General features: G+C 40.0%; 1 protein-coding gene across 2 annotated transcripts; it reads left to right on the top strand.

Annotated features, from left to right (window-relative positions):
• The first annotated feature begins 1,867 nt into the window (after positions 1-1,867).
• Positions 1,868-14,498, top strand: MAT2B (methionine adenosyltransferase 2 non-catalytic beta subunit). Of its 2 annotated transcripts, none has more exons than XM_080555012.1 (7): positions 1,868-1,970; positions 5,144-5,338; positions 6,231-6,345; positions 6,641-6,793; positions 12,286-12,479; positions 13,361-13,474; positions 13,926-14,498. In XM_080555012.1, the coding sequence occupies exons 1-7, from the start codon at positions 1,941-1,943 to the stop codon at positions 14,094-14,096; spliced, it is 972 nt and encodes a 323-aa protein (XP_080411138.1). In that variant the 5' UTR covers positions 1,868-1,940; the 3' UTR covers positions 14,097-14,498. The 2 variants fall into 2 exon arrangements, with proteins under 2 accessions (XP_080411138.1, XP_080411137.1); XM_080555011.1 differs by lacking the exon at positions 1,868-1,970 and adding an exon at positions 3,104-3,261.
• Positions 14,499-23,660: the final 9,162 nt, after the last annotated feature.

The raw sequence follows: 23,660 nt of genomic DNA, 5'->3' as shown, positions 1-23,660 counted from the left end.
ATTTTGTATACGTGTGCTGCAAAGAAAATATACAAAGCATAGCATGTCACGGTAATACTGGAGAAATGAAATATTGAAAATGCATTCCAAGTCCGAAGAAATAAATTGGTGGTTCTTGTACATTAATGCCATCTTTGTGTATTTACTTGAGCTTCTGAAGATGAGATGTTTGAATTGAGAAATACTTAGTGCCCAATTTATGGGGTTGGCTGAAGTAGAGAGAGGCATTTTAATGAAGAACTTACTGTAATAATTTAAGAAGACTAGAGTTCTCTCTCCATGTGGAGAAAATGATAAAGTTAGCTGGTTTTGTTGTCTGAAAGATGCAAGTGGGATGAAAGACAACTATGCAAGAAAGAGAGCTGAGTTTTACTGACTCATCTGATGAGAACCTGGTCTTTGTGGAAAGCCTAATGTTACACAGCCGTTTACATCCAGCAACCAGTGGGCTTAAAATGAACAGTTGGTTAGACCAAACTTGATTGAGTGAACAACAGAGCAAAGAGTAACAGGGCAAGGGGAGAACTCCATATTAACAAAAAAAAAAAACTAAATCAAAAAAAAACTTGTGTTCTTGCATTTTCACTTGTAACACTTGACTGCTATTATACTGGTGTTTTTGTTTCAAGATTGCATGCTCTTAAGCAAGGTTGCTGATAGTTGCACGCTTGCTTTGGTGTCCTTCTCCTAAGGGTGTTTTTAAGGCAAAAATCACTGTTCATAAATCAGAATGCAAAAATCTGATTAAACACCTTTTTGACCAAAAAAAAAGACATTTAAAAACACATGGAACTCTTAATGTGTAAGCTAGTCTTGTATTGCATGAGAGATTAAGAACGAATGGTAAACAAAGGCTCTACGAAGCTCAAACATACATGATGGCACTGAATTCATGTACACTTTCAACTGAACCTTAATGATGCAGAACGTGTCAAATAGCAGAAAGTTAGCAAGAGTTGGTCAATGGGTGAAAGAACACTAAGTGAAGCAAAGTACTGCAAGTATCACGGAAGTGTGCTTTTATGCCTGACTACATACTTCTTTCACATAGCCTTGAGGATTAAAACTTTCTACCTTAATTGGGAATTTTTCCAAAGTCCATTTTAAATCTTTCTTAATATTTTACACTAATAAAAACAATACGGCAACTCAATAATTACACCAGCCTTACAGCATTGTCAGCTTTTGCTTTAATGTTAAAATATGAATAAATACCATAGAGCAGGTTTGTGAGAGATGGGGGGGGAAAGCTGAAAAGCTTTGTTAGCTTCAGTTTAAAAAAAAAAAAGCTTTTTTTTGGAAAGCCTTGTCAGCTTCAGTTAAAGGGGTATTGCTAGTTTCATGCACATGCAATATATTTGTGATCAACCACCAATTTTTCAGTTGTTTAACTGACATGAGCTGTCGCTGTAAGAATTCATTAATTTCATGTTGTGGCATATGCCTTATTCTGTTTTGTACTGAAAGCAATATGTAACAAGAACTTATTTCTCTGATCATGTCTCTATTGGAGCAAGATCTGGGTTCTACTTTGCCTACACTTAATATGAAGAGTGCTAGAATCCGCAGTCTGGATGACCTCATTAGAGCCCACCTCCTGTTTCCCATACAAAGAAAATGGCATGAGGCTCAGTGCCAGTGCTTGGAATAAATTTATGCACAGAATGGTTGCACTTGCTCATGCTGTCTATTAAGAAGTCAAAATTGAAGTTCATATTGAGCCTTTCAAATAGTACCACTGGGAATAAAACCAAGCTTAACAGGATTCAGAACCACACGTGATCTAGGGCTTGGATTAGCATTTGGGTTTCAAAGGTCATCTGAGCTACTGCTTCTTTCAGTCCACGTGCTCTCTGCAGGCAAAAGCAGACAAAGGCACGAATGCACCGCTGAACAGCAATCATTGCCTAGACTGGAAATTCCTCCTACAGTTTGAGGCAATGCCTGAAATGCTGGTGGAAATGGATCAGGTAAGGATCTGGAGATTTACGTTAGAAGATTGCTGCCATACTTTGGTTACAAAATTGAGGCAGAATGAGAGAGAGAATTAGTTGTAGCTCCTGTAATTACAGCCTGAAATGTTAAATTATGAATGGTACGTTACAGTTATCCAGGGATGCATTATGCTGGTATGACTGATGTGGACTGTTGTCAATTTTTGATTCCACTACTCCAAGGAAGCCATGTTTCACAAAATAAATCTATTTGTAATTAAAACTAATAAAATAAACTAGAAAAAGTAGTGAATTCAGTGTAATTTAAGCTTTATTTATAACAAAATATAATTTAACAAATTGCATATAGTTTTTGTAGCAGATACAGTGGTGACAAAGCTGAAGGTATTTTACAGACGAATTTATAGTCCTAGCTTGAGACTTAGGTGCTTAATACGTTTTCCTATTTTCATCTTGATCTAAGTCTGGAAAGTAGAATTTATTTCCACTTTTTTCAAAAACATGAAGTATTGCAGTGTTTATAGGGAGGAAGGGATGCGGTTCGGAATGTGCTCAGAGTTGTTACCTTGGCATTTCCCATTTCTTCTGAATTTCAAGTTGTGAATGAGTGATATTTTGAATAAAATTCTGAGATACTGGAAAGGGAATTATTACCTATTTACAGTTCATTACAAGGGAAAAAATAAGATCTCTACCATTCAAGAAGGGAAGAATCAGCTAAAGTGTTGTTATAGGTATGCTGTTTTGTCCTGTAGTTGTTGGTTTTCTGTATGTCATGATCATTGTTAATATAGGATTCCATGCAAGTTTAATTATCTGATATTTTTCATAGTGTTTTAACTGCTGTGGTAGAAGCTCGCTCTTAATTTCTGAACTACCCCGCGGTGCCTTCAATCGCGTCAGCCTGGCCCGCATTCAGCAGGTGAAGCTGTGAGAGCACCCCGGACGCGTTCTGGCCCCTCCCTCTGCCACAGCTCGGTGCCTCCAGCAGCAGGCGGGGCCCAGCCGGAGCCTGGGGGCGGGAGCACCCCCTGGGGGGCGGGAGCTGCCGGGCCCGGGGCGTTGCGCGGTGCCCGTTACCCGGCCCCGGCCCGCAGCCGCCCGCTCCCCCAGGGCCGGCCCCGGCCGCCCCCCGCCAATCGGGGCCGGGCGGCGCGCGGCGCATGCGCGGGGCGGCCCCTCGGGGCGTGCTGCGGGGCGGCGGCAGGAGCAGGCCCAGGCCCGGGCCGCGCCGGGCCCCGCCATGGTGGGCGGCGAGAAGGAGCTGCGGATCCGCTTCGTGCCCGGCTGCTGCGAGCTGGTGGAGGTGCGCGGGGCCGGGGGGGGCCTCGGCGGGGCGCTCCCTGCCCCGGCCGCGCTGGCGAGGCGCTCGGGGAGGGCCTGCGGCTGCCCCGGGAGGTGCCGGGCGGGGCGGCGGGGGCTGGGCGGCGAGCGGCGGCTTCCTGCTGCCGGCCGGGCCGGGCTCCTCGCGGCACTCCTCCCGCGGCGCCGGGTGGCTTCCTGCGAGCAGCGGCTGTGTGCGGCGGGGGCCGGGAGGCTGCCCCAGGGCTCACGGGTGGCACTTGTTAGTCTGTCACCCTCTGCTCCTGGAAAACTGCGCGTTTGGCTGCGGTCACCTGATCCTGGCTGGAGGTGTCCTGTCACGTCTCCAGAGCGTGCTTCGCTTCGCTTTCCTGCGGCCGGCCTCTGGTTTTTAGGGGCAGGTGCTGCCTTTCTGTAGAGGTGCTGGTGGTCTGTCCTGTGAGGCTCAGAAGTGCAAAACAGAGCCGGGAATCGGTGCTTTCCTGCTCTCACCCAGTGCAGACTAGCACAGGCAGCTTTAAGGAGCAGTCACTCAACGTGTATTGTGAGGCCAAATTCACTGTAAACGTAAAAGTAATTTTTTAAACATGATTTTCTGTAGTTTGTCCCTTTCAGGAAACAGTCCACGTAAAAGTTACTAATTTTCACGTGTAACTTGCAGGAATAAGTCATCCTTTGTCCACAGCCTTAGAGTTGAAGAAAATATGTGCGATGTGCCGTCAACTTTCAGCAGTTGCTTTGGACTAGGCCCACCTCTTTCTGTAGCGCACCTCTGCATTTGCCTCTGTGGAGCAAAAGTGTTCAAACCTGCAGGGCCGAGGGCAGGAACCCCATGCCGTGACCAGCAGGCAGTGGTGGGTTACGGGGCTGGAAATGTGAGAAGGCTCGGAAGGAGCTGAGTTATTACAACTGCGTAGTAGACAGTGTTTACAAAAATATTGTCAGTTATCACAAGTTGTCTGCATATAATGTGCTTGGAAGATCCAAGATGTAGAAGTTCTGTACGCCTGCAGCTTTCTTCAGTACGGACATATAAGCGCGTTTTTGTTTTTGTTGTTGGCAGGCTCTTGTTCAATGACACATGCAGAAGTAAAATGTGGAAGTAAAGGTTGCACAGACCTCCAGGAATCTTGTGTGTGTTTTCTTGAGAGCTTGAGGATCGAGTGAGTGGTGGTGGAGAGGAATGAACTTTGCAGATTCATGTGCACACCCATCTCAAGCACTGAAATGTGCTGTGGCTGAAGTGAAGCTTGAGTTAGCAGTACAGCAGTACAAATGATCACATCATTTCCACATCCATGTAGCAAAACAAAGAGCTGTATTTTTGTTTGGATACTAGACCAGTGTGCCGATTGCTGATGAATTAGTGTTGCATTTAATATTAAAATTTGTTTTCAAATGTGTAGGCCCACAGTGTAGTGTATTGTTGGAGCTTTTTACAGGCACAGTCCAAAATAATTTACTGCAGGATGTGGACCCTAAATCTGAAAGATTCAGGTCCATGTTCAAAAGAAGTTATTTCTTCTATTTCAAGTTTCATAAAGTTATCAGATTCTGAGTGAAATTAAAATTCTGCCCTTTGAGTTTGTCTATGTTGGTTGTTTGGTTTGTTTCCCCCACTTCTTGTGGAAGAAGTTTTTTATTTGAATTTTATTTTCAGCATCTTCAAGACTATGTGTAAGTACTTGGCTCAGTACAGTATCAGTGTTCCCAGATGGTTGTATTCCATGAGACACTCAAGTCAAAGCACTTGCATCACAAGGAAAGCTAATGAATACAGTGGCTCTTGCTGCAATCTTGCTAACTTTATAAGAAAGGGGACAGAAAACAAGCAAAACGACTAAATAACATTAGAAAGCAACCTTGTCCTGTTCTCATTTCCCTAGGAAGATGTTGATATTCCCAGTAGACGAGCTTTAATTACTGGTGCTACGGGACTTCTCGGCAGAGCTGTGTTTAAAGAATTCAATCAAAATAATTGGAATGCAGTTGGCTGTGGATACAGAAGAGCTCAGCCTAAATTTGAACAGATTAATCTTCTCGACTCCGTCGCAGTTCATGAGATTATCCGTGATTTTCAGGTGAGTTTTGGGAGCAGATATAAGAAGTATGGGCAGTACTTGATATGTCTAGCAGTGAGCTGGCAGTGCTGTTGTGATACTCAGGTCATGTGGCTTCGGCGGAGCTAATGCATTAGCAGAGCCCTGAAATAGGATACAGCTGTCATGCCTGATGTCTCTGGAGCGGGGGTTTGCTCTGTAGGTGCAAACAGTTCTGAACTTCCCTACGTCACCACAGGGAGAATGCAGGTGATAGATGTGTGTGTCAGTACGCTCGCATGGGTGGCTTAAATGAAAAGATAAATGTGAGTTGTTGACGCAGTAACACAAAGTAGTTCTTTTGAAGTTGAAGAACACTAGAATATAGCAGCTGTGGCATGTTGAGCGTGCAGTATGGCAAGGAGTGCCCTGTCCTTTCATGCCGACTTGCAACAGGGATATATAAAAACTGAAGAGCATGATGTAGGGTGCCGCTCTATAAAATATCTTGTTAATAGTTTGGGTATGTCAAATAAGCCGTGGGTAAATAGTTTATCCAAAAAAACCTTAACCCAACCATTTTAATTACATTATGTGAGATGTTACATTTTCCCCTGTTTTATGTTATTACACAGTTGAAGAAAAAAAAAAGACAGCCTTGGTCTTCTGTAAGATAGAAGATACTGAAGGTCATGGTTGCAAAATTAATGGTCAAAGCTTTGGTATTCTAATGTGAAACCTTGAAGCAGCTTGGTTGTTTAGCTTCCTAAGGAAAACATGCTCCTCAGATTGCAACGATTAAAAACAGTACAACTTTTATTACTTCTTACAACTTAGTAAAACACCTTTTTGCCTGAGGGAGCGGATCTCTCCAGTTAGGATGGAACTGCAACTTCTTGAGGATGTTTGTTCAAAATAATTCTTTGATTTCCAGCCTCATGTTATAGTGCATTGTGCTGCTGAGAGACGGCCGGATGTTGTAGAAAGCCAACCAGATGCTGCTTCTCAGCTCAACGTGGCTGCTTCAGGGAACCTAGCAAAAGAAGCAGGTAAGAAGACTGTCTCATGGATTTGTTTTCTTGTTAGACTACTGCATTTATTTATGCCGATGCACAAGTGAGTAAGTTGCTTAAAGTTCTGAATGTTGTTTCTGCTACCAGTGTCAGTCGATGCACTTTCTGTAAGGCTGGCTTACGTTATTCTAGGTGAAGAATCAGTGAAAAGACAAACAGAGGCAATGAATGGGGCTAGGAGATGAGGTCTTCTAGAGAGTTGCTTAAACTTCAATTAAGATTTCAAGCAAGGCGTGCATTAAAATAATGCATACAAATGTTTTCCTTCTAGCTGGAATTGGAGCATTTCTCATCTACATTAGTACAGACTATGTATTTGATGGAACAAACCCTCCTTATAAAGAGACTGATATACCAAATCCCCTGAATTTGTATGGTAAAACCAAACTGGAGGGTGAAAAGGCAGTCCTGGAAAATAATGACGGTAAGGATACACTTGCTCATTTTTCATGATTTCTATTTTTACTTAGGAGTTGATTAAGCTAACATACAACTTCGTCAGTGATAAAGTTGTGAAACTATTGACAACAGAGTTGGAAAGCAATGTGACAAGGAGTCAAGTCTCCTTGCTCATCAGGCATTTCTGTTATTTACAGGTTGACTAACTCTTAATTTGTTACTTGTGCCGCTCTTCCTTTGTCTTCCTTGTCTCTGCTGATGGACATCTACCAGAGTTTGTGTAATGTGAATCAACTATTTCTAAATAAAATATATCAGGAATATGTTGTAATAGCAGAAACTTTACCATACTTGACTCATAGCTGCTGTTACTGAGGGGAGAAGCATTGCAGTTGTTCTAAATGTGTGCTCACTTCACGGGGAAAAACAGACTTTTGATAAAACAATAATACAGACAAAATCAACATAGGCTTTTGCTTTTACTCTTCTGTTTTTCTTGCTGATTTCCTGTTGTGCTTTCTTTACATAAGACTTTGTTTTATTTTTACACGCCACATGCATTGCTTGCCACATGCATTAGATTCCTAGTATTACAACTTTCTAAGGGGTTAGTAACATTGATTTTAAGCAACGTCTTGGATTATTTTTGATATAAATCTTAATGAAAACTAACACTCAAAATGCAGAAACATACTTTTTAACATTCTGCTTAGTAAAGGAAGAAATCTTAGGACTAAACATATTCCCTTGTATGTAAAATTTAGCTCTTGTAAGAGAGGTTTGACTGTTTCTAGATAGTATGTTGTCAGTTTACACTCCTGTTTTCTCAGGAAATTTGAAGATGTCAATGCATCTGTAAAAGAGGCTTCTGATAAGTGAATGTGGTACTCTCATTCTGAGTCAGCCCTGTTTAGCCACAGGATTGACCAATTGATAAATTTGCATGACAGTCTTTCAATAAGTAAACATAATCTGAGTTTGACTATGATGCTGTTTGCTCCCTCTTCTAGATTGGTAATGAAGATAAGATGCAACAAATTCAAGTACGTGTGGGTTTCTTGCTAGATCCTTGCCCCCGTTCAACATTGCAGTTTTGTTCCATAACCTTTTTGAGCGTGATCTATCGAGCATTAGTGGGTAGCAGCAGTGGTATTAGCAGAAAGCATTTTGAGATGGTGCCAAGTAAGATGCTTGGAAACATCAATTATGTTTCATAAACACCTATTTTACACATATTAGTCTTCTAGCCACTAAGTTGATAATACTGTACAGATAGCTTCTAGTCTATCAAATGTCTGTGGTTGTGTGAAGATATTTATTTCCCTACTCATTTCTGTTGTGTAATACAATGATCCCCACCAGTTATTTGAGTTTAATTAGTTGGGTTTTGTGTATTTTTTTAAACATGTTTTAATTTGGTTAGGAGGGGAAACAAGTTATATTCAGTATTCACACATATAAAACTAAAAAAGTCCAGTAGGTTTATAGAACTATGGGTAATGAAGCTGATGTTTGTTTCAAGTCTCTAGCTGAGAACAAAAGGAAGGTCTTACTCAGCTAATGAACACTGCTTGACAATTCTATTTTCAAGTATCTTCAGCAGTATTTAAACTAAGGAAGAACACTGGTATATGTTCACTCAGCAAGTATTTCTAGAGCAGCAGGAAATCAATGTCGTGGTTTTTTATTGTATTTGTTTTTGTTTTTCTAAGTTCTCCACTTTTATGTGACTCACACAGAGTGAGTGCTGTGTTTTTGTTTTCTTTTAACAAAAAAAATGTGCATTACTATTAATCCATGTCTTACCATTCTGGAATTTTTCCCCAAAAGAACTTTCTAGTGTTATTAACACAACTGTATGATGCTTTCCATCATGAGGTGTCCTTCCCTTAGCACTTATTTACTCCTGCTTTACTCCTGCTTTACTCCTGCTTTACTCCCACTTCTACTTTACTCCCACTTCTACTTTACTCCTACTTTACTCATACTCCAACTTCTCCTACTCCCACTTTACTCCCACTTTACTCCCACTTTACTCCCACTTTACTCCCACTTTACTCCCACTTTACTCCCACTTTACTCCCACTTTACTCCCACTTTACTCCCACTTCTGCTTTACTCCTACTTTACTCCCGCTCTTGCTTTACTTCCGCTTTACTCCCGCTTTACTCCCACTCCTAATTTACCCCAGTCCTACTTTACTCCTACTTTACTCCCACTCGTACTTTACTCCTACTCCTATCTTACTCCTGCTCTACTCCTACTTTACTCCTCCTACTTTACTCCGCTTTACTCCCGCTCTACTGCTACTTTACTCCTCCTTTACTGCCACTCCTAATTTACCCCCAGTCCTACTTTATTCCCGCTTTACTCCCACTCCTAATTTACCCCGTCCTACTTTACTCCCGCTTTACTCCCACTCCTAATTTACCCCTGTCCTACTTTACTCCTATTTTACTCCCACTCGTACTTTACTCCCACTCCTATCTTACTCCTGCTTTACTCATACTTTACTCCTCCTACTTTACTCCCGCTCTACTGCTACTTTACTCCTCCTTTACTGCCACTCCTAATTTACCCCCAGTCCTACTTTATTCCCGCTTTACTCCCACTCCTAATTTACCCCCAGTCCTACTTTATTCCCGCTTTACTCCCACTCCTAATTTACCCCCGTCCTACTTTACTCCTACTTTACTCCCACTTGTACTTTACTCCCACTCCTATCTTACTCCTGCTTTACTCCTACTTTACTCCTACTCCCGCTTTACTCCCGCTTTACTCCCACTCCTAATTTACCCCCAGTCCTACTTTACTCCTACTTTACTCCCACTTGTACTCCCACTATCTTACTCCTGCTTTACTCCTACTTTACTCCTGCTCCCACTTTACTCCCACTTTAATCCCGGTTTAATCCCGGTTTACTCCCACTCCTAATTTACCCCCAGTCCTACTTTACTCCTACTTTACTCCCAGTCGTACTTTACCCCCACTCCTATCTTACTCCTGATTTACTCCTACTTTACTCCTGCTCCCACTTTACTCCCACTTCCACCTTACTCCCACTCCTAATTTACCCCCAGTCCTACTTTACTCCTACTTTACTCCCACTCGTACTTTACTCCCACTCCTATCTTACTCCTGCTTTACTCCTACTTTACTCCTGCTCCTACTTTACTCCCTCTTTACTCCTGCTTTACTCCCTCTTTACTCCTGCTTTACTGCTACTCCTAATTTACCCTCAGTCCTACTTTACTCCTACTTTACTCCCACTCGCACTTTACCCGCACTCCTATCTTACTCCTGCTTTACTCCTAGTTTACTCCTGCTCCCACTTTATTCCCCATTTACTCCCACTTTACTCCCACTCCTAATTTACCCGTCCTACTTTACTCCTACTTTACTCCCAGTCGTACTTTACCCCCACTCCTATCTTACTCCTGCTTTACTCCTACTTTACTCCTGCTCCCACTTTACTCCCACTTTACTCCCACTTCTGCTTTACTCCTACTTTACTCCCACTCCTGCTTCCGCTTTACTCCCGCTTTACTCCCACTCCTAATTTACCCCAGTGCTACTTCACTCGTACTTTACTCCCACTCGTACTTTACTCCCACTCCTATCTTACTCCTGCTTTACTCCTAATTCACTCCTGCTCCTACTTTACTCCCGCTTTACTCCCGCTTTACTCCCGCTTTACTGCCACTCCTAATTTACCCCGTCCTACTTTACTCGTACTTTACTCCCACTTGTACTTTACTCCCACTCCTCTTACTCCTGCTTTACTCCCACTTCACTCCTCCCACTTTACTCCCACTTTACTCCCACTTCTGCTTTACTCCTACTTTACTCCCACTCCTGCTTTACTCCCGCTTTACTCCCACTCCTAATTTACCTCCAGTCCTACTTTACTCCTACTTTACTCCCACTCGTACTTTACCCCCACTCCTATCTTACTCCTGCTTTACTCCTACTTTACTCCTGCTCCCACTTTACTGCCACTTTACTCCCACTCCTAATTTACCCCCAGTCCTACTTTACTCGCACTTTACTCCCACTCGTACTTTACTCCCACTCCTATCTTACTCCTGCTTTACTCCTACTTTACTCCTGCTCCTACTTTACTCCCGCTTTACTGCCGCTTTACTCCCACTCCTAATTTACCCCCAGTCCTACTTTACTCCCACTTTACTCCCACTCCCGCTTTACTCCTACTTTACTCCTACTCCCGCTTTACTCCTTGTTGTGGTTTAACCCGGCTGGCAGCTAAACACCACACAGCCGTTCGCTCACTCTCCCCCCTCCCTCTCTGGGATGGGGGAGAGAAACGGGAAAGTGAAGCCGGTGAGTTGAGATGACAGTTTAATAAGACAGGAATATAATAATAATAGTAATAATAATAATAATATATAATATAATATAATAATAATAGTAATAATAGTGATAATGATAATAATAATGTGTAAGAAACAAGTGATGCACAACACAATTGCTCACCACCCGCTGACCGATGCCCAGCCTATCCCCGAGCAGCCGGCCCCCCACCCCGGCCAGCCACCCCTATATATTGTTTAGCATGACGTCAGATGGTATGGAATACCCCTTTGGCCAGTTTGGGTCAGCTGCCCTGGGTCTGTCCCCTCCCAGCTCCTGCTGCACCCCCAGCCTGCTCGCTGGCAGGACAGAGCGAGAAGCTGAAAAGTCCTTGGCTTGGTGTAAACACTGCTCTGCAGCGATTAAAACATCAGCATGTTATCAGCACTCTTCTCATCCTAATCCAAAACATAGCACCCTACCAGCTACTAGGAGGAAAAATTAACTCTGTCCTAACTGGAACCAGGACACTCCTACTTTACTCCTACTCCCGCTTTACTCCTACTTTACTCCTACTCCCGCTCCTACTTCGCTCCTACTTCGCTCCTACTTTAATTTCTCAATTCACTGTCTTGGCATCTATTATTATTTACTGAGATATTCTGTGCATTTGTCCTTTATGTATGATGTTTCTTATTGATTCCAAGGTTCCTATCTTTTTCTGCTGTATAATATCCTGAATATCCTCCTTTATGGAAGTGGTTTCTGCATGCCAGGTGACATGGATTTGTCTGATGCCTGATAAATACTACATACTTCTACTGTATGTAGATGGTGGGAATGTTTGTTCCTGCTTTTACTAAGGGAAGATGGGGAATGTTGGAGTAACTACATAGTTCCACTTTGTTTTTCCCTAACCCAAACAGGCTTGCAGTGTTAAGTAAAGCTTGTTAACACTGTGAAAATCAATGGCATAAATGAAAATGAGCCTATGTGAACTTAGTGGTTGTAAAAACTGTTTTAATTGAGCTAAATTCAAAATCATGTTCGGAGGACAAACATTAAGCACATACAAATTAAAAAGAAAAAGCAATTAATATCACCAACATGTTTCTTAAGGCTTCCAAAACCTCTTTCAGGTTTTACTAGAGCATTAATACCTTTCATAAGCACTGTTAATACTCTTTTTAATACTCTGTCTTTTAGGTGCTGCAGTACTTAGGATTCCTGTCTTGTATGGAGAGGTAGAAAGACTGGAGGAAAGCGCTGTGACTGTTATGTTTGATAAAGTGCAGTTCAGTAATAAATCTGCCAACATGGATCATTGGCAACAAAGATTTCCTACTAACGTGAAGGATGTAGCAACTGTTTGCAGACAACTAGCAGAGAAAAGAATGCTGGTAAGAATTTAAATAAACAAGCCTCTTCAGTGTAAAACCAGTCCCAGTTCTTTCTAAAAAACTGAGACCTGCGTCTAACTTGCCTTATTCTTTGTAGTTCTGGAACACTGGGAGGGAGGAAAGAACTGTCTGTAATAATGCAGTATGTTTTCTTTACGTGACAGTGTGTGCAGGTGTTCTGATATTTGGAACAAAAGTGGGTGAAGTAACAGAATGGATCGTTCTCAAAACTGTCACGTCTCTTCTAGTGTACAGGAGAGAAATATATTCACTGCCTTCTACAAATTGTCACTTTTGATTAAAAAAAATCATGGTGGTTGAAAGTACTTTCAAAGATGCTATTGATTACTGTATTAAGAACATCGAAAAGACAGAAGATAGTCCACTGGACTTAAATACTTCATTGCATTTATTCAGCACCGCATCTTAAGGCTGCCATCTTTGCAAAATAATAAAAATGAAAAAAACACATTGTGGATGTGGTGCTGTCAATCTCTTTGATAAGACTGTTACGTGGTTTCAAGTTTAACATGCAGAATGTGAGTGGTGTCTTCCGCATTTGTTCTTGAATTAAGTGAACAGTATAGAACAGCTGAGTTCTTCCTCAGCTGTTTAACCTCGGTTGGTTGGCTCCTTTCCTTCATGTTAATTCTACCAAATACAAACTGTCTTTGAAAAGTCTGGCCAAATAAACGTAACACAGATTTTCAGTCTCAATCTCTAGACAGGTGTGCCCTGAAGGTATGTGAGTTGTCCCCAGAAAAGTGCAGTGCTGTAAAGTGCTTCTCAGGATGGGCTCCTGCTGGATGCTTATTCTGCACAGGAATTAGTCTGGAGGGTAGCTGCATTTTTTTTCACTAGTGCTTACTGTTTCCTCCCAGGACCCATCCATAAAAGGAACATTTCACTGGTCTGGCAATGAACAGATGACCAAGTATGAAATGGCATGTGCAATTGCAGATGCTTTCAACCTTCCCAGCAGCCACTTGAGACCGGTAAGTGATGTGTTGTTGAACGTGTAGAAAGAGGGATGTGCTTTATCATTTCAAGTAGTAGGTTACAGTCTCACAGTGGCTCCAGAAGTAAACTTCTTGGGACAATCTAGATGAGTGTGTTTAGCATAGCAGATTTATTGCTGAGGATGCTACTTTAACGTGCTGGATTATGAAAATTACCTAGCTGGTAAGCAGTATGCAGCGTAATGGTGTTTCTGCAGAGTAGTTCTATAGTTGTCCTTAGTAATGAGTAAAGCCTTTTTTTTTTTTGAGCACATTTTTTTTACCTTGTAACTATAGTCACAAAAAAAATAAGAACATAGCGTAGTTGAAGGGAGGAGAGGAAATGACCCATATAGAAAGCTATGAATGGAACATATAAATGAACATATAAAAGAATACATTTTTTTTTCATTTCTGTCTGGTGATGTGTTCTTTATTTATTTTATAGATTACTGATTGTCCCGTTATGGGAGCCCTCCGTCCAAGGAATGCTCAGTTAGACTGCTCCAAGCTGGAGATGCTGGGGATTGGTCAGAGAACACCATTTCGAGCTGGAATCAAGGAATCACTTTGGCCGTTCCTTGTTGACAAGAGATGGAGGCAGACAGTCTTCCATTAGTTTGTAATTTTTTTAGTAAAAGTATGGTATGTGGCACTTTTTTAAAAGAAAAAAATAGTTTTGTATGAGTGTTCTTAAATTGTGACACTTATGCGTTTCATTTAATCAGGTAAACGTACGGTCTTGCACTAGTGAAATTGCCTAAAAAAAGTTCAGTGACAAAAACTGAGCCTGTACGATGTTGTGGATCTTTCCTTCCATTCATACCAGTGTAACTTAATGTCTATTCCTAGCAGATTATGGTTCTTAGTAATCAGTACTATTTGATGCTAAGAACTACTCAGATGACTTGTGAACTTCTTTTTGGCTGACATACGTTGTTGATGCTTAAGGTCTGTGCCATTGTTGTATATACCATTTCACTTCATTAAAAGGTATGGTCAGTTACTTTATCACCAAAAATCTGAGTTACTTGTTTTTAATTTCTGAAGGTGGCGTTACTCTGAAGGTAGACTGAAGCAGGAATTGTTAAATGTTTGTTATGCTAGAGCTTGGATCAAAATGTTTTTTAAAAAAAGTGAGACTTTATTTTTGCAGTTATCAAGTGTAGTTTTTATGCTTGAAATATTTTCCAAGTGTTCTTTTATTAGAATGCCTGCAGCTTCATATTTGTACAGCAAGTTGAATGCACTTGTTCTAATGGTGACTTATAAAAGCTAGAAGAGGGTTTGGGAGGGTGGGGAAGAAATAGCTTTGACCTTTGTTTTGGGGGTGGGTATTAGAGGATTTTTTTTTTTTTGAGCAGGGGGGTTGTATTTTTTTTTTTTTTTGTATAAAAGCATGAAATATCTTCATCTTTCTCTTTTTTCAATAGTATATGGGATTGGTGAAATTTAGCTGGAGGAAGATGTTGCTAGTCAATACATGTGAGAGAAGAGAGGAAGGGTATTTTCAAGAGTTTATAGCACTGCAGCTTCTTTTGCACAGACTCTCAGATCTTGCACTGATGCAGCTCATTCTGGAACAGCCAAGTGCATATGTTGAATGTTTGCACTGCAATGATATAACCACAGTAGTCTAATATAACCAAATCTTGGATCTGCTTAAATTTAGTCCTTGAAGTTGGACGCAGTAGCTACTTAAAGTGGAGGAAGAACATTGTAAAGGTGAGCTTCCTTCTGAAGATGTTAAAATCAACAATATAAATGTTCTGAGATTGCCGGCAGATCATTAGTTCATTAGTAAAACTGGGAAAAGTTGCATTTTGATGATCATTTATTTTTCTGAAACTGTAATGGAGAGGGGGTGGGGGTGTTCAGGTTAAAAAAAGGTGGGAGGGGGGCAAAAATAGACCAAGTTCAGATTTTCTAAAGGTCAGCTTTACATTCAGTCCTTCAATTTTCAACTGGCATATATTAAGAGGTCATTATCCTGATGTGTTTTTACTCTGAGGTCCTGATATACACATGGTAACCTGTTTCCAAAATGACAATAAATAAATATTGCCAGCATGAGAAACAGTTGTTGGTTCTTTTTTTCCTATCAAGATTTGTTTATTCCAAGTCATAAATATTTCCAGGTCTTGAAATCTCCGCGTGCCCTTTCTGTAATTATTTTTCTTAATTTAATGAACTATTTCCAGACGTAGATTAGGTTAGATAAGTGTTTCTCTGTCACTGTGCCACAATCTTGGGAACTTAATGTGCACATACGTTACAGACAGTTTTGAAAATACGAGTCTGAAACGGAATGTGCCTCAGTGCTTGATTGTGGAGATTCAGAGTACATCCTCTCTACTTGTGGGCAACTAATGTATATTTGAGATAATATATTTTTTTTTCTTTAAATCACAGCAAATTAACAATTAATATTAAACATCATGGAAGCAGTTAATAAAAAAAAAGTATGAACTCATGTTCTTAAACATTTGCAGAATCATTTTTGTGTTATTTACTGAAGCGTACAATTGCTCAAACAGCAGGGAAAGGTTGGTTTGGGGAATTTTCCTAACTAGCATTCCAGACAACACTTTTGAATATGGTGTAGGCAATATAATTTATGTATGTGTTGCACCTTGTATATGTTGTTCTCAAGACCTCTATTGAATTCTTTCACACAGAAAGAGGAAAAATGTGTGTTTGAAAGAGAAAGATCAGGAGCTAGTTACACTGACATCTTGCAAATCCAGAGTAGGTTTCAAAGGACCACATTATGCATGGAAGATGCAAAGAAGGCAGGGAATGTGTGTGCAGCTAAATACAAACTTTCAGTATCAATATACAATTATTTAACAGTCTAGCAATATACGGTTATTTAACAATGTACAAGGCAAATGTGTTATTTAATGTCATTTGTTCACTGGAGTTTTTCCTACCAAGAAACATTTTTCTTACTGATGAAAAGATGAAATTCATAGCTTTTACATATGTTAACTGTAATAAAATCAAGTAGCTCTATCTTTTATATAAATGCATATTTAAATCAAAATACAGATAAAACAGTTCTTCTAACAATTTAAGTCAAAATATTACAAATGATTACTGTGAAGTCTCCAGTAGTAAATGAAAAATTACTTAACCTCATCATTTCTGTGAGAAGGCCTCTGTTCAGTTTTACCTTGTCCAAAGGCATCTGCATCCTCACCTATGCCCCTTACCATAATGCTTAATGGAAGTTGCCCTGGAGAATGTAACTTCCATTACGCTTTCTTATTTGACAGACACTTTTCATGATATTTCATGATCTTCTTTGGTTGTAGATATCGAAGAAACATCTGGAGACCCTGCAAGAGCTGGTGCAACTAATGCTGTAATCTGACAACCAATTTAAAGCTGTATTGCTGCTGAAAGAGTTGTTCATACTACTCTTCCCTTTTCTTCTCTGGCTTTCTTTTCCTGGTCTCGTGGCTCTGTAGGCATTTGCAGTGATCACCAAGAGCTAGAGAACTGCTCAGGGTCAAAATCATGGTGATTGCATAAGATGCAATTTTTGTGTACAGAAAAATTTCTGTGTACTTAATTTTTAAGTGATTGTGAAGGCATGGCATTATAAAGTCCTGCTTGAATCCTCACTGTAGATTTGTTTTGATATCTATATTCATTGCTTTCTGTCAGTAAAGAGAATAAAGAAAGAGAAGTCAAGGGTTTTAAAGTTTCTTTTTTGTTGACTACAGATGCACTTTGCTTTATATTTTCCAGGCCTTCTAAACCCAAAGGATATGTTTTTCGTAAATGAAACTAAGTTTCTTACATCATCTAGTCTTACGTAACCTCCATGTAATGATTAGAGAAAGACCATGAAGATTTGTCACAAAACAAAATGAAACAAAGAAAGATGAAGTTAGCATTTTATAGAAGAAATACTTCCAATTCCTTTCTCTGTCTCCATTGTTCTTCTGGGGAAATACAGTACTGAAATTTTAAAAAGTTTAATACACCTATTTACTGCATTTTAGCAACGTAACTTGTTGACTTGGTGTAGTGATCTTTCCCGCTTAAAGCTGTTTTTATGAGCATGGCTTCATAGCAATGATATTTTAATACTGGAGCATAGAGAAGAATTTCATGTTGTTCTTCAAAGAGTGACAGTTCTGTTTTTAAATTCAGCCCTTTTTGTTTTATTGTTTGCTGAAGCACCACATAAAGTCTTGTCACTTTACATCTTCACCAACTTGTCATTGTCTTCACTTTACTCCATTAACTGAAGTATGGATCAGTTCCCAAAATGGCACACTTCTCTGCTTATAACTGATAAACTGAAAAGCCCTCAAGGAAAGGTACGGATTTCTTATTAGACTAGTGGAGTGGAAGCCATGAAGCGGTATCTACTACCAATTTCCCAGAAAGTTGGGCTCCTGTGAGTTCAATAAAAACCTGACATTTTTCAGGAGTGAGTCATTTGTGGAGATTTCTTGGCTGTTTTGGGAAGCACTAAGGTATAAAAGTGTTTGTTTTCTAGTGGAAGCTCTGTAGCAGAAATCCCAATGATGTAATATCCAATGGCTTTTGTGCACAGCTGGAGTTTCATGCCCAACAGATTTATAAAACAAGTTGTTCCTTTTTTTTTTTTCAAAAAGATGTAAACAACTTCCTTCACTGCATTTCAATTTCCCAGTTTTCTTATAAACCAAGGATTTTGCAATCAAGTTACAAAAACAAAACAAAAAGTAGATATGGAGTGACTTTCTGGAGTTCTAGATTCTATTAAATCACAAATTTCATACACTCTCTGATAAATGTTGAAAAAAAGAATAAAACTGATGTATGACATCAGCACTCTGCTATGGTACTTGGAGAGCCATAGTTTGTGAGGTGAAAGTGAAACAGGAAAATCAGATGATGGATGAAATTGTTTTGAAGAGCCACAGTTTTGAGAACATAGGTGAAAAACTCCAGATAACACAACAATTTCAGCTCAAAACAATTTCTTAGCTTCTCTTATTTTTTACTGTATGTTACACAGTAGATTTCACATGAAAGTGAGTTGTCAGAAGTTGGTGATATATCTCAGAAAAAGAAAGGTAAGGCATGAAAAGGCAGGCTGGTATTTTTGCGATCTCAGCTGTCTGAAGAGGATCTGGCCAAGCACTCCATGCACCTGTCATGTCCATATTAAATTAGTACAGCTGAGGGAAGGCAGAAGCAATTTGCTCCAAGGGCTGCATTCTTGGGCAAAAGAGATCCCAAATCTCTCTGCTGGGCGACAGCTGTTCTGTAGTCTACCCCAAACTAGTATATTCATTAGCAAAGCTACAACTGGCTTAGGCTGCAACCAAGGCAGTACCTTACTCCCATCCCCACTGCGTGCCTGAGAGATGTACGTAAAAGGCTGTTGTGAAACACAAGGACTGCAATAAGGCAGAGAGGTTGGGAATTTTAATGCATGCATTTGACAGTGGGAAGGATACTACTCAAAGAACATCTCAAATTCTGTGACATACAGTAAGCAAACCACTTCATAAAATCCGCTGTCACCTTGCTGTTCAGGCCTTTGTTGCTTCAGTATTTGTGCAATGTGGTAGTTCAGTTCTTAACAGAAAAACATCATGAAAAATGATTCCTATAAATGAAGCTGTTCTGTGTGTTCAAGCTCTTAAGAAAGGGCTGAAAATATTCACTCAGATCTGCCTGACGTCAGCTGTGCTAATATCACACACACATAAGCAAGTATCTGAATTCATTTTATTTGAGTCTTCTGCTACAGAGGTGAACGTGGGTATCTGAATACAGAGAGTGGGATGAAACCAATTTTTCAGTGGGCATTCTCACAAACAGTAACTAAATCTGTTAAGGAATATTTACTGCTCCAGTATATGCTTCAGAAGGAGTATATGTTCATGTAGGAGGCTCAGAAAGTATGCTCTGTGTGGAGAGCATGACTGCAGCAGGCGAACTCCTGCTCCAGCCACCCTAACATACCTTCAGGGTCCACCTCCTTGCAGGAACTCCACAGGCATCAACCCAGGGCTTCGTTTTGCTCTGGAATTCTTCTCTCTTCGATTACTGGCTGCAATAACATGCCAAAATGGGCAACCCAAATTTAAATCTAATTTACTTCCTAAATGAAAAGAGAAAATACATTAGTGGAGTGAACTGTAACAGATCTGTGCATACCTGTCAGATACATTTAATTTCAAATTATATCAGTCAGTTCTGACCTATGTTTACTTGAGGTTGATTTACACTAACTCACTAGTGACATAAATTATCAGAGTTTTTAACCATTCTGTTCCCACATGCTCTATAATTAAATCAAGTCAGATTTTCTTTAGAAGTGGCACATCTTTATTTAAGCTGTGTTTTGGTTTAATGTATTAACTTTGCAATCAGTCACTCACATAAAAATGTTTGAGCATCTGAGGGATTATGGTGGAACAGGAGCTTAGATAAACTGTATAATAAGATAGAAATATATAGCCTCCTACTATATATTCTGTTTTTGATGAGATTTTGGAGTTCAGAGATAAATTGAATGGTAAGCTTAGCACTGTCTTGAGGGACCTTGAGTTGTAGCCTTGGGCTCGGAGAACTTGTGGCTTTGCAGTGTTGTTTGTTTACTTTATAACTTGTATTTGCCTGAATTTGTATTTAATTAAAGCCTTAGAGAAATGAGACTTCTGTGTGAGCTGGCTTCTTTATAACCCAAGAAGGGGCTCTTAAGGAGGATTGGCTGTTTTGTGACACTAGCTTCCAAAATAATGACTGTTGTGTAAAGTTATAAGGAATTTGCCAGCATGAAAAATTGCCCTTAATAGTTATGGAAAAAGAAAAAGTGTGTAGACTGCAGGGATTAGGAATTACATTAAGAAAACTATCACAGAAAAGATTTCTGCCTGTGCTTAATGTTCCATTGATTTCAGTAGGGTTCCTTACCGTGCTTACATTTAAGCACAGCCATAAAGCTTTGAAGCATGGGTGCTTCAGAGTGTCTTGATGGCGGGAGAATAAAGATACACGTTGTCTCCTTACACGTATTTTAAGTGTAGCTTGACAGTACTCTGCTGGGGTTACGGTAACACATATCAGTACCAGAACAGAGCAATTAAGCTCCAAATCTTTTCATTGCAGTCTAGGACCTGATAGTGATGGCAGTGAGTGTAATCACATGGGGGTGGACCTGAGCAGATTCCCAAAGCCACTCTTCCTACCCCAAGCCCAGTGACAATTCTGCACTAGTCAGAAGGTGTAAAGAGAGACTGCACTGCATTTTACGGGATTGTTATGTTGGTAAAAGGCAAAGGGGGCCTTTTACAGCTTTTATATTTTACTTTAAAGAAAACTGGGAATGATAACTGCTCACACAGTTATTAGAAGTAGTACAAAGAAACTGGAAGAACATGTTATAGGAAAAGGTCTTATATGGACCTCTTGTACCAAAGCACATGCTTCTACCATTTGAACTAAGGGAACAGGTTATGTGGTTAGCTGTTGTGGTAACAGGCTTTTGTCAGAGGACAGAAATGACACATTTGGCCCATGTCTCCAGAGAAAGCTCTTTTGAACAGCTAGGGCTGATGTATATAAAACTTTTGTATATATATATATATATATATATATATATATATGATTTTTTCAGACCTCCTGCTATCCTCCTCCTCCCTCCACCACTGCTTCTTCACACACATTTTTTAGTTAGCAGTAGGAATTTTAATTACTTGGTTTTTGATCCTTATTTTTAATATATATTTTTGCCTGCTGTGTTTGATGCACATATTGTTGTGCCTATTGCCATTGCCTGAGTGGTAAGTTTCCAAAACAGCCTGTACTTTACAATTTCAAATACCATGTTCTTCTCTTGTGTTGATTCAACCAGTGTATTTTTATTTTTAACTCAACAAGAGAATGCTCTAATTTTCAGAATTATTGATCATCATTTACCAGTGAGTGACTTGGGGATTCTGAGTCATCAGAAGATAGAAAAATCAGGACAGTAGTTTTAAAAAGTCCTGAATGGTTGATGGGAAAATACGGTATGAAAAAAACTCTTAATAAAAGTCAATAGGAAAAGGGAAAGAAATGATAAAAGAGAAGGTGGATTTGGACACCAGTCCTAGCCACTTAGTTCTGTTGAGTGAGGAGATAAAAAGAGATAGCACAAATACCCCATTTTAGTTCAATTCATTCAACAATACCTCTGAATAACTCATCTCTGAGGTAAACTCCAGATCCAGGGGCTGCCATACAGATGGACCTAACTAATATAGGTTAACCTAATAGGTTGCCCAGAAAGCACGTGCAGCCTCTGTCCTTGGAGGTTTTCAATACCAAACTGAATAAAGCCACCTGGTCTTATCTCAGAGCTGACCCTTGTTTGAGCAGGAGGTTAGATTAGAGGCATCCTGTGGTCCCTTCTGACCTGAATTATCCTATGATCCTATGACAGAAAGCAGTTAAAGGAACCATGAAAACGCAGAAACAAGTGCAACATCTTTATAAGCAGAAAACAGCCACAGTAAAGATGAAGATGAATGCTGATGCTGCAAGTAGTCTAAATGAATTTCTTTGGCCCATTATTCATGAGACAGGCTGAAGGTCAAATTCTGGATACTGGAGTAAGTGAGATGTTAAAAGTTTTATGATTATGCTGGAGCAGACAGGCAATTAGAAGTATTAAAAGCTGACAAGGCACAAGGTCAAGATGAATTATGTATTTTAGTATTCTAGCAGGAGTGTAAAGAGGAATATTTTGAGTAGCACATCCCTTGTAACAGTGGAGTTTCAAAAGATGGGTGTAGGTTTGAAGAACTGAAAATGAACAAACATGCCCTTGTATAACAAGGGGGCTCTATTTTACCCAAATTCCATTTCCACAGGAAGACACCAGGAAGAGAAGAGTTTGTTAAAAGCAGAAGGAAGTATCAAAATGAAAACAAAAAATGTTCCTCCATGTGATGTTCTACATGTTTCCTCAAAATAATTCAACTAGATTACAAATCAACAGTCTTGCAATAATTTTGCCATTCCTTGCAACAACAGGCAATACAGGCATACACAGCCAAGCAGGTGACAATACCAGGTATTTTTTATCCCTTCCAAGTGCCTAAACATCATAAAGGCTTTATGAAGAGCTGCTTGATACACCCAGGTGAAGCAGTAGCTTCATATTTTCTTCCTGAGTACTTAGATCACCATATTTCCTGGACTACAGATGACTATACTTTCTTTACCTAAAAGACCATAAACAAGAACCAAGTCTGCACACGACTATTACAAGTCTTTATTGGACAGTTAGCTCCTATATAATGCAAGTGTCTACACTGCAGTATAAATGCAAGTGTGTACACTGATGACAGTGATACACAAATGCAGCAGGTACTAAGAAGAAGAAAAAAAAAAAGGCATAAAGAGACACAGTGGAAGTACAACATAACCAGAATCTATAAACGAAGTCCTCTATCTAAAAGCAAGTTAAATAAGATTAGCACAGATGAAGACATGGTTAACTCCATCTCCAGAATACCAACATTTGCAATATTCATCCCATCTTTCCATGTAAACACGGTGTAAATAACAATACTGTAAGAGAATACCTCTGCTTTACAGAGATATTTAATTACACTGAGATGTAAGCAATATTCAACACATCATACAATTTTCTTTTCCAAAGGTACTTAGTGTGGTTTGGGAGCTAGCACAAAGTACAGCAGGTAAATACCTATCACACGCTCCATTATCCAACAGGCATTGCTTGTCTCACTTACTCAGGTCTGGCTCTGAAGTTTGTAAGCGTACTGTTCATTTCAATCCGATTTTCAAAGACACAGAAGGAATGTTAGGTATCCAGTCAATGTGAACTTGATGCATAAAACTTGTGTGAATCTTTCCTCGTACTTTTGATATCTTCCCTGTTCTTTATCTACTCAGTGCAATTAAGTGGGGAGCTTTGCACAATGTCCTCCTCCCTCCTGCTGAGAACTGTTCTAGCTTATTTTATCAGAAGAAAAGTACAGCTTCTTCAGCTTCTATAAACATGGTTCATCAAACCAAGACCACAGGGGCATTCCTGGTAAGTGCACATCCCACTGATCAAGAAGCTTTACTTCTGGAGGTCAACTAAGGCAGAGGAAGGGAAAAGAACAAGTTGGAAACACAAAGTTCAGGAAAAAGGGGGGTAACTCCTAAAACC

This window comes from Anser brachyrhynchus (genome assembly GCF_964034855.1).
Source record: "Anser brachyrhynchus genome assembly, chromosome: 14".
NCBI classification, from domain to species: Eukaryota; Metazoa; Chordata; class Aves; order Anseriformes; family Anatidae; genus Anser; species Anser brachyrhynchus.
This window is presented reverse-complemented; position numbering and strand designations above follow the sequence as displayed.

Bases quoted from the DNA above. Each gene is read 5' to 3' on its own strand.
- MAT2B (XM_080555011.1), top strand. From the start codon at position 3,199: ATGGTGGGCGGCGAGAAGGAGCTGCGGATCCGCTTCGTGCCCGGCTGC. The intron at 5,339-6,230 runs GTGAGTTTTGGG...TTTGATTTCCAG, and splicing joins AGATTATCCGTGATTTTCAG to CCTCATGTTATAGTGCATTG. The intron at 6,346-6,640 runs GTAAGAAGACTG...TTTTCCTTCTAG, and splicing joins GAACCTAGCAAAAGAAGCAG to CTGGAATTGGAGCATTTCTC.